The sequence below is a fragment of the Balaenoptera musculus genome, chromosome 2 (assembly GCF_009873245.2).
Source record: "Balaenoptera musculus isolate JJ_BM4_2016_0621 chromosome 2, mBalMus1.pri.v3, whole genome shotgun sequence".
Lineage (NCBI taxonomy): Eukaryota > Metazoa > Chordata > Mammalia > Artiodactyla > Balaenopteridae > Balaenoptera > Balaenoptera musculus.
Window position 1 is genome coordinate 23,922,451 of NC_045786.1, and position 18,489 is coordinate 23,940,939.

At 40.8% G+C, this 18,489-nt stretch overlaps 1 protein-coding gene across 3 annotated transcripts; it reads right to left on the bottom strand.

Moving 5' to 3' along the window:
* Positions 1 to 501: 501 nt before the first annotated feature.
* Positions 502 to 18,485, bottom strand: ATP5F1C (ATP synthase F1 subunit gamma). Of its 3 annotated transcripts, XM_036842972.1 has the most exons (10): positions 18,355 to 18,485; positions 11,344 to 11,378; positions 10,700 to 10,831; positions 7,395 to 7,599; positions 6,655 to 6,798; positions 6,466 to 6,530; positions 4,693 to 4,848; positions 4,183 to 4,279; positions 1,380 to 1,416; positions 502 to 643 (listed from the first exon to the last, which is right to left on the bottom strand). In XM_036842972.1, the coding sequence occupies exons 1-9, from the start codon at positions 18,408 to 18,410 to the stop codon at positions 1,410 to 1,412; spliced, it is 897 nt and encodes a 298-aa protein (XP_036698867.1). In that variant the 5' UTR covers positions 18,411 to 18,485; the 3' UTR covers positions 502 to 643; positions 1,380 to 1,409. The 3 variants fall into 3 exon arrangements, with proteins under 3 accessions (XP_036698867.1, XP_036698868.1, XP_036698869.1); XM_036842973.1 differs by lacking the exon at positions 1,380 to 1,416 and having other exon boundaries at positions 510 to 643; XM_036842974.1 differs by lacking the exons at positions 502 to 643; positions 1,380 to 1,416 and having other exon boundaries at positions 4,179 to 4,279.
* Positions 18,486 to 18,489: the final 4 nt, after the last annotated feature.

The following is an 18,489-nucleotide window of genomic DNA, read 5'->3' on the forward strand; positions in this document are numbered from 1 at the left end:
ACTACTTTTGCAATAAAAACCCCTAAGCCCTCTTTTAAATAAATAGGAAAAAACCCTGACACTTTGGCATGGCCAACTCGCTGTGTGGAATAGCTCACGCGCCCAATCTTAATGGTTATCTAAATGCGAATATGGGGTAAATATCCTACTGAAATGTTTCTCAGTCCTTGGAAAAGATTTAAAAATTTATTTAGATTTATGCCTGAAATTCTACACCGTGCACGTGAGAAACAGCAGATGACCCGGACAGCGCGTTTGCTTCCCTGTGCTGGCTGTTCTATGAAGGTGTGGCGCTCGGGTGCCTGGGCTGGGGTTGTGGCCTGATGCCTCCTCCTTCCACTCTGACCCCACGGAGGCCAGGCTTTCCACGGCTGTTAGGCAACCAGAAAATCAGAGGAGCCTCTTCAACTATCTTCTTAATAGAAGCATGTTAATATTTTTAAGTGTTTTAAGATCTCATTTGGAAAAGTGCTGTTCTTATATAATAAGAAAAGACAGTGATTTTCTTGTGGTGAGTCATTTATTGTAAGATAATTTACAAATATCTCGCTGTCTTTACTGATTTAAACAATGGACCAACAATTTCTTCTGACAAGGACAGCAGTAAGCTAAAAACAAAATCAGCTTGCTGAATCTTCTTTACCTGAAAGATAAAAGTACAGAACAAATAAAAAACAATGTTTTTTTTGAAAAATAAAGATGTCAAGAGATAATACATATTTCAGTGGGACTTAAAGAACTGACTCTACATAATAAAATGCTACTACTCTACACCAGTGGTTCTCAAATTTTGGTCTGGGGACCCTTTCATGGGGTCCGTGAGGGCGAAACTATTTTCATAACAATGTTATTTGCCTATTTTATTCTCATTCTCAGGTGCACACGGTGGAGTTTTTCAGAGCCTACGTGACATGTAATATCAGAACAGAATGAATACAGAAATGGAGAGAACTGAGCTATCCTCTGTGAAGTCAGATATCAAAGCGTTCTGAGACCAGGAAGTTTGAGAACCACTGCTCCTCACCAGCCTGTATTTAATAACTCAAAAGAATGCTAATTTTTTTCTTTTTGGCCGCACCACGAGCCATGTGGGATCCTAGTTACCTGACCAGGGATCGAACCCGTGTCCCCTGCAGTGGAAACGTGGAGTCCCAACCACTGGACCACCAGAGAGGTCCTAAGAATGCTAATTCTTTATCCTTACAGTTGCCCACTAGCATCACCCACATACTCCCACAAGCTGGCTGCTGCTCCAATGGCCTGGCCATCTCATCTCTCAGGGAATCAGTTTCACTGCTGCTGAATTACCTTCAATTCTACCTGACTGGGTTTCTTTTCTGACGGGGTAGGGGAGAGTGTGTGAAATATTACCACTTTACCTCTTGTCTGAGGACGAAACTCGATTTTCATTAGTTCCTGGGTTATTATATTAGAAGAAAAAGACAAACACAAAACAAGCAGGTCAAGAAACAATCCATGCTGGTTAATCATACAATTTCTGACGAAAAAAGCCCACTTCCTCACTCACTACCTTGAGTATATCACATAAATACTTACCAAAATATTCCCTTAAAACAGATTCAATGATTGTTATAAAAGGTCATAGACTTGAATCTGGTTAGAAGCAATAAAACCATGTTCATGCAAGTAGGCAGGACTATGAAAGCATACTTTAAACCACAACTTTTCTATAAATAGCATACAATATATTAAAAAATTTTAGGCTAGCAACTAAATATTTGGTACCTCAATTATGGTTTATTCATGCCTATTATATTATTACCAAAGAGCCAAATGTGTTTGTATTAAAGCCTTTAAGCAGAAGAGCTGACAGGTTACAGAGCATGCAGGTCCATTCATATAAATAATCCACCGTGGGGCTGCACAGCTAACTTGCAATAAAGGATTTAGACTGCCTTTCTAGAAAGTGAAAACTAGTCAATTTCCAGTTATTTGAGTTTTTAAAATTCTTGGTCTTCATGTCCCAATCTCCCTCTCCTCATTTCTCTGGTTTTGCTACTTTTCAGCCAAGTGCCCGCATTCCTAATCAAGAAAGAGCCTGGTCCTCAATTCTGCAGAGGCTGTAGCCTCCGTCTATTCCGAGCATTCATTCCTCTTTCCCTGGCTCTCCACATCTCTCAGCTCCCGGACCTTCAGAGCGCAGTCAAAACTGTCCCCCAGGCCTCTGCATGCACGCCACCCGAGAAGAAGTCGGCATGGCTCCAGCAGTACAAAGTACAGCAAGGAGGACGTGAATAATACACTTATTTAATCCCTGTATTAGCCCCCATGTCATAGAAAACAACTGCGTTGCAGGGAGAGTATCTTAACCACGTCTATCAAGCTGGTAAATGGCAGGGCCGCTCATCACTGCACTGGACTCTGATGTTAACAGAGCAGGAGTGACCAGGCTGAGAGATGGATTAGTCTTAAACTCACGCTTGAAAGCAAAATAAGAGAAGGAAGGCTGCTGGATCCAACCAACACTTACAGGACAGTCTCAACCAGTTTATTTGTGTCTCTGGCATTCTGCCCATTTCTATCCTCCAGAGACAAAAGGACCAACTTAAATGTCATCGTAGTGATAAACCTTTCCCTGATTCTTAAACCTGGATTCACGTTTTCACATCCCCAATAAAATGTTACTTCTCTCTCTGCTGAACTGCCAGGTCTTAATATATTCATGGCGGGCTTCCCTGGTGGCGCAGTGGTTAACAATCCGCCTGCCAATGCAGGGGACAGGGGTTTGATCCTTGGCTCGGGAAGATCCCACATGCCGCGGAGCAATTAAGCCCGTGTGCCACAACTACTCAGCCTGCGCTCTAGAGCCCACGTTCTGCAACAAGTGAAGCCACGACAATGAGAAGCCCATGCACTGCAACGAAGAGTAGCCCCCGCTCACTGCAACTAGAGAAAGCCCGCGCACAGCAACAAAGACCCAACACAGCCAAAAATAAAAACAAATAAATAAATTAATTAAAAAAAAATATATATATATATATATTCATGGCACGTCATTCATTCACCCTACAAATATTTACTGAGGAAGTATGTGCCAGGTGATGGGGCTACAAGACTGAATGAGACACTCCCTGTCCCAAGCCGCAGGAGGACACAGAAAAACAAAAGGGCAACTCCTAGTAAAACAGTGTAAGTGCTATGATGAAGGGAAGCACAGGAGGCTGCCCCACTCAAACCAGGAAGGGGGGACTTCTGGAAGAAAGGATTACCCCAGCTCCGTTAGGAAAGATAAACAGAGTCAGATGTAGAATCAAGAGTGTAGGGGAAGGATGGCATTTCAGGGAAAAAAACATGTGCCACTCAAAAAATATATTTTTTAATTTGGGAGAGAAATGACAAGGATCTGCGTGAAGAGGGCATAAAGGGGAAAGGGTCAAGGGATATTTCGAAGGTAAAATTTACAGAACTTGGTGACCAATTAGCAGGAGGTAAGAGAGAATGAGTCAAAGATAACTTACGACATATTTTATCTTTCAGCACAATTATCTGCATTTTTTTCTTATCCTATTAGCACGTAAATGCCTTGGAAGAAAGGATCACATCCTTTAACACCGTGCCTAGCACTGTATGAGGCATATAATGGGTGTTCAACTTAATAATTTTTAAAACAGAATTCCCATTATCGTAACCCTGGTTTCACAAACATTAACATATCTAGCTAGACAACCAAGACATTTTCTTGAGGAAAGCGGTATTTTAAGAACTACTCTAAGACAGTACTGATACAGAAAACTTAATTTAAAAATTCCAGGACCCTACCACCATTCAATGATCTGCAGATTTATATAAAACCAAACCCCAAACCAGTCCTGTAACTCAGAAAGCTTGATTTATAATATTTTAAGTTTCAAAGACAGATTTTATAAATGATACTGAATTATTCACATCCTTATTCCTAAAACTTGAAGAAAGTGCAAGCTAGCAATATACTAATTTCTAAAAAGAAGAAACTAAGCCTGAATATTTCAGCTGAAACAATCAAAATACACCAGAGATCTCATTTACATCAAACTTTATGTTCTACGATTAAGGAAACAAGATTAAGCAATGGATCATTTCATCTTTAACAGACAAAACAAAATGGGAAACTCAAACATGCAAAGGTTAAACTAGCAGGCACAGATGACACACGGAGTCTGAGGGCGACGCACGGTTACTTACAGAGCCGCAGCACCGGAGATGATTTCAATCAGCTCCTTGGTGATGACAGCTTGGCGGGTGCGATTGAACGTCAAAGTCAATTTGTCAATCATCTCAGCTACAAACAAAACAAAACAAAAGATTAGACAACAAGATCTGAAACTAGAAAAGAATACCTTTTTCACTAACTCATTTATAGACGTGTGTTGCTTAATTCAAAAATAAGATTCTGTTTCCTTTTGGGTACCCAAACTGGCCACTCAAAAAATTTTATGAAGGTATTTTTGTTTCTTCCACGAGATACCTTTTCAAAGTACCTGCACACTTACTGCGTACCAAGTAAGATATTACTTCCTTTAAGGCAGAGAATATAATTTTTCTATCCTCACAGAATCGGTGGCAGAGCCCAGGACTAGACCCCAGCTCTCCTGCTTCCTGGTCCACTTCCAGAATCGCTAATGCCTTCTGACGTGAGGGTCTTCATGCTGCTTTCCGCAAGGGAATTCTCTCAGGAACATGCTCAGCGCTTACAAGCATTCTTGCTGGCGTTGTCCATGGCCGTCATCCTGGCACTCTGCTCACTCGTGGTGGATTCCTTCAGAGAGTAGTAGATGATGTTGGCCAGGCTGTATTCTTGGTAATTCTGCAGCACGTCAGCATCAATATCATCATAGATACTCATGCTCTCTGTTAAAACAAGCCATGGATTTCTCTGAAGCGATACAGCACAAAGACTGATTTAATCAAGACAGCTTCCTAGTATAAAAACTCTTTACAATTACAGAGAAGTCAATATAAGATTGGCTAAAGGATTCAGTTTTAAAAGCTTCATCTATTTCCGTACTACAGATAATAGCAGATTTTCAGCAAAATATGATGTGTAAACAAAGCATTTGATATTCTACTTCAAATGCTTAACTTCATAAAACTTAAGAAGTCCACATTTAAAGTAACAGCACCACATTTCATGGATACAAATCCTTTGGACAGTCTCTGGCAGCGTGCTGGGCACGAAGCCACCCAACAGTCAGTGACTGTGTTTTTCAATAAAAAAAATTAAGGAAAGAACTGAGACTCGTATAGTGTAATATAAAAATCCCATTTCAGCCATTTGATTATTGGGGAAATCTGAAAGTGTCAGGAAAATAAGGGAGGGAAAGCTTTTCTGAGAATGTGGAAGAGAGGAAGAGTTAAGAGGCTGCTGTGCGTTTTAGTAATTAGGCAGTGGAAACGTAGCAGCAGACTTCAAAATTCATTCATTAGTGTAAAGTGCTGAGACAGTACTGGATTTCATCAAACTTAAGATGCGGTGGATTATAACTCCTATTTTATGTACCATGAAGAAAGAAAATAACATAGCCAATTAAAAATGACATGTCATCGACTGGTAGAAGCATCCCAGTTTCTAAGACGTTAAAACGTAAAAGTTACAGGGACTTCCCTGGTGGCGCAGTGGTTAAGAATCCACCTGCCAAGGCAGGGGACACAGGTTCGAGCCCTGGTCCGGGAAGATCCCACATGCCGCGGAGCAATTAAGCCTGTGCGCCACAACTACTGAGCCTGTGCTCTAGAGCCCATGAGCCACAGCTACTGAGCCCATGCACCACAACTACTGAAGCCCCCGCACCTAGAGCCTGTGCTCCGCAACAAGAGAAGCCACTGCAATGAGAAGCCTGCACACTGCAATGAAGTGTAGCTGCCGCCTGCCTCAACTAGAGAAAGCCTGCTCGCAGCAATGAAGACCCAACGCAGCCAAAAAATAAATAATTTATTTTAAAAAATGTCAAAGTTATACACCTAGAACAGGAGAAATCTAACATACAAAAAGGGAAAATAATCAGTTCCTGAGTATTATTTCCAGGATGCATCACTGAGCAACGATCACTTTGTTTAAACAGCAAAACAAGAGAACTGAGTTGTTCAACGTATATTAGTTGTGAATAGTGTTCAAATCTCTATTCTAGAGCATCTGTTTTGTGGTTAGGGAGGGCTCCCACACACAGATTGCAAAGCCAATAGATCATTCTAGCTAAGTTCTTCAATCTCCAAGGACAGAAATCATATCTAATGATGGCCTTCAATGGATATTTATTTATTTATTCAATTAATGAAAGAATGGAGTAAGAGTTGTCAAACAATAAATGTTTATGATTTCATGGAAGCCACTAATAGACGGTGACAGAAACAGCCCAATGTTATTTTTGTTACTGCTGAAAAAAAGCCACCCTGACAATCACTGTTTTCCTACATGTACAAATCTCTCCTTTCTATAGGAAAAATACTCGTCATACAAAACCTACTTACCAGCATTTGCAATGGTATCAAGGGAAAAGATGGGCTTTTCTTCTGTCATGTAGGAGATGACAGACCTAGAAATGGCAAAAGCAAATGTAAATTCCAAAAGTATAATTTTAAACTGTTAAGTAGACATTTACTTAATTGAAAAATCTGAACATAAACATAAAAAAGCTCGGATTTCAACATTTTTCTTGCCTGAATCGGTTAAAGATGATAGACCCTTCATCAAATTCATATCCAGAATTTAACAGTTCAAGGGCAATGACCGACGCATCCCCAAAGGTAGGGGGCCTTCTCCCCACTTCTTTGAATGTCACCAGAAACTGGTTAGAATGAGTCCTACATGAAAATGAAGAGGTCACATAAAATAGTTTAACAGAATACTTCTGCTGAAAGAACAGAGAACAAGGAAAAAACACTCTCGCTACAGATCAAGCTTTTTTGAGGGGGCCGAGGGGTGTTCACTGAATTAAGGTGCCCCTACATTATCATGATTGTCCCTTTCCTTCAGCACCTGCCAAGAACTAAGGACTAACATCAGGCCTTTCTTGTCTTACATTTCTCTCTGCCTTTACTTCTCTCCTTCCAGTCCTAATCAACTGTCATTCATTTCTGGCATTTCTAGGCTGTGAGAGCTCCTTAGAGTCCTCATTAAAAAGAACAAAAAAACGCCCCCCAAAACAAAAACCCATAGCTTCTGATATTCCTATTGTATTCCATTTATGGTCTGGAAGAAGGAAAAACAAAAGATAAATAGAAAACAGAGGAATCTATCCATTCTACTATATTCTGGAAAAAAATTCAAAACAAAACAAAACCTCTGGGTATAAAACGGTAACCAAAAAAAGACACCTTGCTTAAATAAACTATCAAAGAAACTTCCCTTTATTCATTCTTGCAGCCTTTTAAACATAAACAATATATACTTAAATTACCTGTGAAGTATACTTCTGAGTTTATCACCAACTCCAACAATCTTAACTTCTTTCCCAGCTGCTGTGAGATTGGCCACCTCACTCTTTAAGTGTTTAGCAATCGAGGAATGAATAGCACCACAAAGCCCTCGGTCTGAGGACACACCAATAAGGAGATGTTTCTTCTTGTCTTCAGGCACCTTAATATCAGCCTTTTCATATAGAGCTAAAAAAAAAAGTATGTGTAATTACACTAAATACAGCAATAATTCCTAATTTACAAAATGATGCCTCAATATAATCAAGTGTCTGTGCACGTATTTCATTTACGATCAGGCTGAAAACCATAAAGGTTTAAATCTCTATTAAGACAAAGGTTCCTAAGGGCCAAATTATCTTAAATACTGACTAAAAGAAATCGCTAGCACAATTAAAGAACTTGTAAAAAGGCCAGACTTATAGAAGTACCAATTTCTCTGGACTTGCCAAATTTCTAAAGAAGACAAATCTTCAGTGTACAACCAAAAAAGGAGAAAACAAATATTTACTGAAATGCTCATATAATCTACATAGCAAGCTTTTATGAAAACTGTTGACATTAAAATGATGGACGCCATTTTATTTTTTATTATTTTTTTTTGCTGGGCTGCGTGGCTTGCGGGACCAGGGATCAAACCTGTGTCCCGTGCAGTGGAAGCACGGAGTCCTAACCACTGGACCGCCAGCGAAGTCCCTATTTTTGGTATTACTAACAACCTCACTTTGTTGGTCTTCCAAGAAGCAGAAGGCAAGAGGTGTTTAAATAGGACAAAATATACATTGATTTTACTGGGGAAATGCATGTGAGAGAAAATAGGAAGGAGGTCAGAATAGCCATCACACCAGGATGCCAGTCTGACCAGTGGGAAGAAAGGTGGGGTGGCAGCTTCCTGGACCGCTGTACAGTTGAGGGAAAGTTCAGCGAGGCTGCCAGGGAGCCCCAAGTCTCACAAGAACACGCCTACCTGAGTATCCCACCTGTGCTCAGGTGCTGGCCAGGAGCAGCCCGTGGGAAGCATGGCTTAGGTGCAAAAACACAGGACGATTCAGCAGCTGTGCTCACTCTAGTTACAAAGTGCATCTTCACGGCTGCCACATTCCCCCACTTCAACAAAATTCCTGCTATTGCCTTTTTCAGTATAGAGCAGTGATTCTCAAATTTCAATACCTGAGGACCCTCCATAAAAAGCAGAGAGAAGTAAATACTCAACTCTAAAGTTTAGGGAAGTGGAGAAAATATTCCTTTTCAGTCTCTTTTTATGTTTTATATTGTACAGCATAAAATGTCTATTTAAAGTTCTTAAATATTTTATTTTTTATTTTTATTTTTTAAACTTTTTTTTAAAGTTCTTAAATATTTTAAATGATTAGCTATTTAATATCTAGCAGTTAGTATTTTTTGTTTGAAGGACTTAGAAGCTGAATGGCAGCCTTAACTTGAATTTTTAATATTACACCACAAATATTATAATTAGATATCTGAGCCAATTTCCTTATTTGATAGTTTTGTGGTTATAGAGTTTTGAGGGGAAACAAATTTATTACACTTACTCGTTTCAGCATGAAAGGTGAACAGTGAATGACTTTCCCCTTTTCATAGAAATAGGCTAGAGTAATTTATCAACCTCTACTGGGCCGCTAACTAGGTGCTCAGTATTATGCTGGTGGGAGAACAGGACTCAGGAGAGCAAACGGCTGGGGTTGTTAATGATTGCTAACCCTAACCTAGCAAGTGTCCATTATGCCTCCTAGGAAAAGCTGAATATGGCTGTTTTTTCTTGTGGCTGCACCATGAAGCCTGCAGGATCTTAGTTCCCCAACCAGGGATCTAACCCGAACCCTGGCAGTAAGAGTGCCAAGTCCTAACCACTGGACTGCCAGGGAATTCCCTAAATATGGCATTTTTAAAGCAAGGAGCCATTTCCACTGAAGCCTAGTGCCCTATCGTTTTCTCATACAAAAGTTTCTTTAGAGCATGCTTAAAAAAGCATGCTAGGACTTCCCTGGTGGCGCAATGGTTAAGAATCCGCCTGTCAATGCAGGGGACATGGGTTTGAGCCCTGGTTCGGGAAGATCCCACATGCTGCGGAGCAACTAAGCCCGAGCGCCACAACTACTGAGCCTGTGCTCTAGAGCCCGCAAGCCACAACTATTGAAACCCACACGCCTAGAGCCCGTGCTCCACAACAAGAGAAGCCACCGCGATGAGAAGCCCGCGCACCGCAACAAAGAGTAGACCCTGCTCGCCGCAACTAGAGAAAGCCCGCGCGCAGCAACAAAGACCCAACGCAGCCAAAAATTAAAATAAATAAAATAAATAAATTTATATGTAAAAAAACTGACTGGACTTCCCTGGTAGCGCAGTGGTTAAGAATCTGTCTGCCAATGCAGGGGGACACGGATTCAAGCCCTGGTCCAGGAAGATCCCACATGCCACGGAGCAACTAAGCCCGTGTGCCACAACTACTGAGCCTGCGCTCTAGAGCCCGTGAGCCACAACTACTGAAGCCTGCGTGCTTAGAGCCCATGCGCCCCAACAAGAGAAGCCACCGCAATTAGAAGCCCGCGCACAGCAATGAAGATTAGCCCCCCCTCACAGCAACTAAAGAAAGCCCGCGCGCAGCAACGAAGACCCAATGCAGCCAAAAAATAAAACACTGATTAAAAAGAGCATGCTATAAATGCATGCTTAAAAAATATGAAGAGCACAAGAAAACTATTGCACAAGGTAATTTATATGTAATACATAGATGTACTAACACATAGATAATACAGATACATCTTTTCTTCAATTTGGAAATAAGCAAATTTCTCCCTCTTTACAGTTGATGTTTAAACATTCCGCTCATGTACTCAGAGTCATATCCATGACTACTCAGTCACCTTCCACTCCAGGGCACCCCCTCCCCACCCTGCAGTCCTAAAAGATCACATCACAGTGTAACAGGAAGAAATCAAGCATTTGAGTCTGATGCACTAAATTTCCAAGTTCTTTTGATGGTATATTTAATAATCTAAGAAAATTTTCAGAATATCTTAAAAGTGAACATGATCACATACAGTGGTTAACAAATAGAGAAGCTCAGATGCCAAGTCACAGAGGTGTAGTTATGACTGCACTGGGCTTCAGTTTTTCTTATCTGCAAAGCGGGAGCTCTGACGGTCCCCACCCGCACAGGGCTGCTGTGATAGATGGGGGCCGGGAAGTACTCAGGACAGATGAGTCACGAGCAGTGATCTCTAGGTTAAACGGTACTTCGTAATTTGTGACTGTACTCTCCTCTTACCCAAGGATCCTATTCCATACACTCGGGCTGGTTTCAGTTCCCTCTCGGCTCGGGAATATTTTGCTGCTGCTACCATTTTCATAGACTTGGTAATTTTCTGGATGTTTTTGATTGATTTTAGTCGCCTGGTAACTGAAAAATAGAAGTGCTGTGTTAAGATAAAGGAGTTACGATTTCATTTGTGAATTTATCGAAATATTTTCCTAAACTGCAAGGTAGAATAATCAGCAGTTAGACTTTCAATTAATAGCAGCTGCTAAGCTAGGCTTAATGTTAGAGTACCAATAACTCAGACCTTGCGCTACCTGGACAGGACAAGCAAAACGGCAACATAATAGTATCAATAAATTATGTATTTAAAACACTAAATGGTACTGAAAATGGCCTTTAGCCACATATTCCATAACATTTTATACACACACAGTTTTTTCTAGTTATATCATTATCATTCTACAGACAACAGAATCAACAACCATGTTGTTGACCTCACATGGGTCTTTTCCAAAACAAGTTCAATGCTGCACACAGATGACATAGCTTCACTGTGTCCATTTTGACCAAATACGTAAATGGGCTAAAGCAGCACATTTTTATTTGTCAAAATTTAGTTTTTCTTAATTCACATATTGTGATAAAGTACTTACTATCTTTCAAGGTTGCCATATTTCGAACTTGGATCCTGAGAATAAAGGTGGTAAAAATCATTTTAGTTTTTTGAAAAATAGCTCAAAGAAAAACCCTCAAAGTTGATGAACTAATTTAAAGAGTGTCCCATAAAGAAATGATCTATAAGACTCTGAATGTGTATGTGTGTGTGTGTGTGTGTGTGTGTGTGTGTATGTATGTGTGTGTGTATATATACATAAATTCCTCAATACTGATACCAAACCCTATACCATCAAAGGTCTCATTCTATTTGATCTAACACAAAGCTTCCACTGAAGTCACAATGGCATTCACACATGCTCTTTTCCCACCCCTATGTCTTTGCCTATATTGTTCCTGACTTCCTCAGTTCACTGAAACCTTTTCAAATAACATTTAGGGTCAACTACACATTCTAACATGACCACATGTGTCAAAGTACAGTTTATTTAAACCAATTCTTAACTTTTTCAACTCAATTCAGTAAGCTTTTTACTAAGCAGCTACTCTGCTCCAGGACATGGTCTCTGACCACAAGAAGCATACTATTATCTCATAAACAAGATTTATGCAAATTTAGATTTACATGAAATTTACATTAAATATTTTCTACAGTCTTTAAAGTGCTAATGCATTAAAGTCAAAATAACTTGACTTAAAAGTAATGTTGGTGAAAGATAAATTACGAGAGGATCCTCCTCTTACTGGTGAAGACATGTTATCGAATATACATTATCTTTTAGCTCTTAAGTCCATAAAGTACCTGTGTTGGCCTAGAAAGCTCCACGGGAGAAATGAAGAATCGATAAATTTGTGCACAAAGAAGGAGGGCCTAAGGAGGGCATTCCTAGGAACTGGATGTAGTTTTGAAGCTGGAGACATAGCTTGGGTTAATAAGTTTAAATATTATTTTATAGGTACTGGGGAAATGATGAATGTTTCTAAGCCCATAAATCAGTTTAGTTTTTCAGTAAGGTATCTCGGATGGCAGTGAAAAGCATAAAATGATACCAAATGTTGATGACATGGAGGCCAAACAAGGGGCTTCCAGACAAGAGAAGGCAAGCACCTGGACTGAGAGGTTGGCTAGGCAACAGAAGACCAGATGTGAGAGCAAGCTGACCCAAAGGTTTCTAATTTAATGACCTAAATGAACAGTGTTGTCATTTAACCAAGAGAGAAAAACTGGGTGGGGGAGATCTCCCTGGAGATAATGAATTTTGAGACAGATTTGTAACTATCAGTAGACATAGTAGTTGGTGCCAAAAAAAAATAAAATTAAAGAAAAAAAGAAAAAGAAAGAGAATTAGAACAAGAAGCAGGGGGAATATGTCCTAATTCTATAAGGCCAGCATAACCCTAATACTAAAACCAGATAAAGACATTATATAAGAAATGAAATTTAGAGAACAATATCTCTCATGAACATAGATGCAAAAATCCTCAACAAAATATTAGCAAATGCAATCCAACCATGTATTAAGAACAATTATACACTACGACCAAGTGGGATTTATTCCAGGTATGTGAGGCTGGTTCATCATTCGAAATTCAAATATATAATCCATCACATCAACACACTAAAGAAGAAAGATTATATCATCAATAGATGCAGAAAAAGGATCTGACAAAATCAAATACCCATTCATGATTAAAAACCTCTCGGCAAATTAGGAATAGGGGAGAACTTCCTCAACCTGATAAAGAACATCCACAAAAAAAATCCCTAAGGTTTAATGGTTAGAAACTAGGAGCTTTCTGCCTAAGACTGGGAACAAGACAAGGATGTCCTGTCTCACCACCCCTACTCAACATTGTACTGAAGTCCTAATTAATGCAATAAGACAAAAAGGGAAACAACATGTATACAGGTTGGGAGGGAAGAAATAAAGCTGTCTTTGTTCATAGATGACATGATCAACTACATAGAAAATCCCAAAGAATGGCTAAAATTAAAACAAAAACTGACAATACCAATGACGGCAAGGATGTGGGGTAACAGGAACTCTCACTGATCACCAGTGGTTATACAAAATGGTATGGCTACTTTGGAGGATGGTTTGGCAGCTTCTTACAAATCTAAACATAGTTTAAACATATGATTCAGCAATCATACCCCTAATCATAACCCTAAATACCTACCCAATTGAGCTGCAAACTTACATCTACATGACAACCTGCATTCACATGCCTATAGCAGCTTTATTCATGATTGCCAAAAACTGGAAGGAATCAAGATGTCCTTCAATACATGAATGAATGGATGAACAGACAGGTGCATCCATATAGCTGGAGCAGTATTCAGCAATAAAAATAAATGAGCCATCAAGCCACAAAAAGACATGGAGGAACCTTAACTGCATAATGCTAAGTCAAAGAAACCAGTCTGAAAAGGTTACATACTGTATGATTCCAATTATAAGACTCCAGAACTGACAAAACTATAGCAACAGTAAAAATATCAGTGGTTGCCAGGATTTTAGGGAGATATTTTTAGGGCAGTGAAACTATTCTGCATGATACTGTAATGGAAGACACAGGTCACTATGCATTTGTCAAAACCCACAGAAGTATACAACAAAATGAGTGTCCTTAATGAAACTATGCACCTTAGTTAATAATGCATTAACACGGGTTCATTAATTGTAGTATACACTCCACACTAATGCAAGATGTTGATGACTGGGGAAAATGTCCAGAGCGGGGTGTGGGTATATGCAACTCTCTGTGCTACTCAATTTTTCTATAAATCTAAAACTGTACTAAAAAACAGACTAAAAAAGTCTATAATAACTTTAAAATGCAGGCTATGAAATAAGATATGATGCCATTTTTGTGATTCTATGTGTTTATGTGCACAAAAGTAAGTCTGAAAGTTCATAACCAGAACAGTTATTTTTAAAAATCTCTTGACTTATATATCTTACTACTGGTATTACTCAGCCACGGAGAAAGAAAAATAAAGAAAATAAGAGGAAGAAGACTACCTGGAAAATATTAGGTTTGGTTTGAAGAGTGGATCCCCCAGGGCTTCCCTGGTGGCGCAGTGGTTGAGAATCTGCCTGCCAATGCAGGGGACACGGGTTCGAGCCCTGGTCTGGGAAGATCCCACATGCCGCGGAGCAGCTAGGCCCGTGAGCCACAATTGCTGAGCCTGCGCGTCTGGAGCCTGTGCTCCGCAACAAGATCTGGAGCCTGTGCTCCGCAACAAGAGAGGCCGCGATAGTGAGAGGCCCGCGCACCGTGATTAAGAGTGGCCCCCACTTGCCGCAACTAGAGAGAAAGCCCTCGCACAGAAATGAAGACTCAACACAGCCATTAAAAAAAAAAAAAAAAAAAAAAAAGAGTGGATCCCCCAAAGGCAAAGATAAAAGCTGTCAAACACTGACAAGCTCTGCTAGTTCAGAGGGCAGACTTATCGACATAATGACCATCCCATGAACATCTTTTCATCATGGCACTTGAAAAGTAATATTTTGGGGATGATTTTCTTTTTTTGGAATAACAACTTTTTTGCCCACTCTAAATTTAGAGACTATAAAGAGTGACACTGGGACAGCATGGTCTTAGGCATGCATTCCAATTTAACTGACACAGGTTTCTAGTCAGAGCACATCATATGGAACAAATTCTGAACTGCATGCCATATCTGGAGGAACACAGAATGTTCGGGTCTCCACACGTATCCCAAGTGAAAGGTATGCAGGAAGATATAGGATCTTTTGTGATTCTTTCTGCTGTGCACACACCCTAATTTCCCCAATTTTGAAACACTCTCATGTTTAGACTTCATTTAATTCTAAACATGTCTATCTGTGTTACAAAGTTATTTTTTAAGTACAATTTGAGTGCAAAATAACCACGAGCTGATCTGAACTCTCTCTAGCGACAGATTGCTCTACTGAATATACAGTTTTTGCAAATGAGAAGATAAAGGAAGTTCTGAGTCAGTTTTGTGTTCTGGAGAATTGCATCATGTCCTGAAAAATTCTCGGGAGATTATGTGAGAAACTAGAAACACGTCAAATACAGCAGAGGGCAAATTGCACAGATAGATGGCGGATTACCATGATCTACTATGATCACACAGCAGGTTCGTGGGTGAACTATGTAACATTCAAAGAAATTACAGACAGCTTGAATGAATTTTAAGGAGTGCATAATGCTGAATAATACAAAAATTAAGGAAGAAGTAGCATCCACTAATTCCTAAGGAAAAGAAAATTATGAAGTATGTCTAATTCTAACACTGAATGCCTGGGTGAAAGTCCGACCCCGGCCTCTCCACCAAGTGACTCCCCAGAACTTTATCACCAACCATGACCCACAAACCAGTCTTGTTAGGCTTCTAACCTTCTCACATTACATTTTATGTAGAACGTGTATGTATAAATTCGTTTTCATTTTTCAACTGATACATCTGGATCCTCACAAGCATTTTTCCCACTGTCCTCGGTTCTTTACAAATACTGACTCACTTTATCCTCACACTAATCCAGTGAATGGGGTACTAGCATTACCCCCATTTAACAGATGAGGAAATGGTACAGAGACACTGAGTAACTTGCCCAAGGCCACACTGCCAGGTGAGCGGTGGTCAGGATTCAAAGCCGGGCAGTTTGGCACCACTCCATCAGGTACACTACAGGCTGCTGCCTCAAGTTTAAAAGTAAATATCTGCTATCTCAGCCTGAGATGACGGCCTCTCTTCTCTCCCCTGAAATGCCATCTCTCTCCCTTTTCAGTGTCCATAGTTCAACTTACGGCCTACTGGTTTCCTATTATAAAACAGTTCCATTTTAGACAATGTGGAACACTAGGAAATAGAAATGTATTTCCCCCTGATTTGAGATACCAAATTTCTTATTTCCATTTTCTTAAATACTAGTTTAAAAAAAAGTTTAATTTCCAAAAATTTAGGGTATTTTACTGACACCCTGAACAATTAAAACAACTTCACTATGTTTAATCAAGCCTAATGTTTAGTTAATGTTGGTATGCTAACCTCCTTGAAACCAAAACTATAACAACAAATTGCATTTTAAAAAGCTTTCAATAACCAAAACACAACCAAGGAAATGCCTCTTTCTGGTTCTGCAAAGACAAAAGTATAATATATTTCCCTTCCAAATTAATTCTGTGGAGTGTGAAACATTAAGATGGCTTTAGTTTCTGAATTTAAAAGGCAATTACAGGGAGTGGAAGGGAAAAGGCAGAAGAGGCAGGAAAGACAGCAGGCACCCAGAGTGATGGAACATATGAAAAGGAAGAGGACAGAGAGAGTATGCTTTCCAAGGTGGAAACTGATGTTTGATGAATATTCATAACCTAACAATTTAAAACCAACACTCCAAAGGGAGTAAGGTCAGGACTTCGACATTTATTTGCTGACTGAGGCTCCAGTTTAAGCCCCACCCCACGCAGTAGTTGTCTCAGACCCAGCGAGCGCTTAAATGCTTCTTTACTAAAAGATCTTCAAAAGATCTTACAGGTTTTTTAAAAGTTATTTTTACAATTTTATGTAATATATTTTGTCCTCATTTCAGAAACTGTCCATTTTTAAAGATCAACTTGGGTAACTTAACGTTCTAAAAATACTTCCAGATAACATTAATGCACAGGAAGATGGGAAGGAAGGAGAGCTGATGTTTGCAGAGCACCACTGCATGTGAGGAACTGTCCCACAAAGCTCACCAGGACCATGTCAATTTGTTCACCACATTTTAGCACTTTCCACAGTGCCAACTTGGCGCAGGGCAAGCACCCAACAAATGTGCGCTGAGTGATTAAGAAATGGGACAACCTATACCAGTGAGAATCCAACTAAGGTGACTTCTTACTTCCCATGAATACTCTTTCAGTATTAGGGGAAAGAAACTCTGAATTCCAAGGCAAATCCACTAACATTTGTATGTAGGTTTTTCACATCAGATTTAGTTACTTCATTAAGCTGAAAATCTTTTATTGTTATAAATATTTTGCTTAATGAACACATATCTATTTTAATTAATGCTTTATAGTCCCTTCTCATAAATTAGGATACAAAAGTCTAGTTTAGTGGGGTGGCTCTTTAGAATTCTCCTTTACTGTAAAACCGGAGAAGTGCTACAGTCTATAGCTAACCCTTTAGCACTGTATCTGAAATTCTTCCAGACTCTGTCTAGCTTCAACACATCTCATGCTATTATAGGGTACCATACAAACCAACGTTTGTCTGCCTATTCCTAGGCCTTCTAAGATGCTTTTTCTGGGGGTGGGGGGAAACCAATGTTTAAAATCCCTAAAACTTGCGTGGCAGTGAACAGATGACGCATAAAAGTCCATCTATCTCCTCCTCCTCGGGGCCTTGGGACGATGTCATGACCTTGCAGGGTTACTGATTCAGCACAACGGTTTCGAGGTAGTGCAAGGTGTCTTCCCCTTCCTCGCCAACAGATTATTAAAGTCCCCTTTGCAACCCACGAGGGCACTTATTTCATTCACTTGGGCCCAGCAAAGCGCCTGCTGCAAGGTCGTTGCTTAGTTCGCGTTGGGGGTTACTGCGCTCTGCACCGGAGAGTTTCAAAAGGCGCCAAGGACAAAAAGCACACCTTAACCTTCCGCTGGACCTTCCCTGGGGCCCTCCCCTCCCCCACTTTGAGGGCCCGGGTAAGGCCTCCCAGAGGCTCGCCGCCTGGCGCGCAGCAGAGGCTCCCTAAGCATTTATTTAGTAGCTGAGGGGATCCACGACTGCCCTGAAATTAACTGGGCCCAAGGCCCCACTCTCGAGGTCCCAGATGAGCACTCCTCGTGGCCCTCACCCCGCCCCAGCCCGCCTCCGGAGACGTGGCGCGCCCTTCCCGGTTCCGAACGCTTCCTGCAGCCCGGGCTCCGGGGCCTCTGAGGGACCCGGGCCTGGCCGGCCCTGCGACCCCGGTTCCGTCCCACTCGCCTCCACCCGCTTCCCCTGCCCCCTGCCTGAGCCCCTCCATCCGTCGCAACCCTCCCGTTCCCACCGCGAGCTGCCATACCATTGCGGCTGCACGGCCCAGGCCGAGAGCCCGGCAAGGCCCGCCGGAGAAAACATGGTGATACCGGCTCTGCTGAAGGTCGATCAGCCAGGCCTCACCGCGCCTGCGCGGAAGCTGCCCCACGCGCCCCGCCCA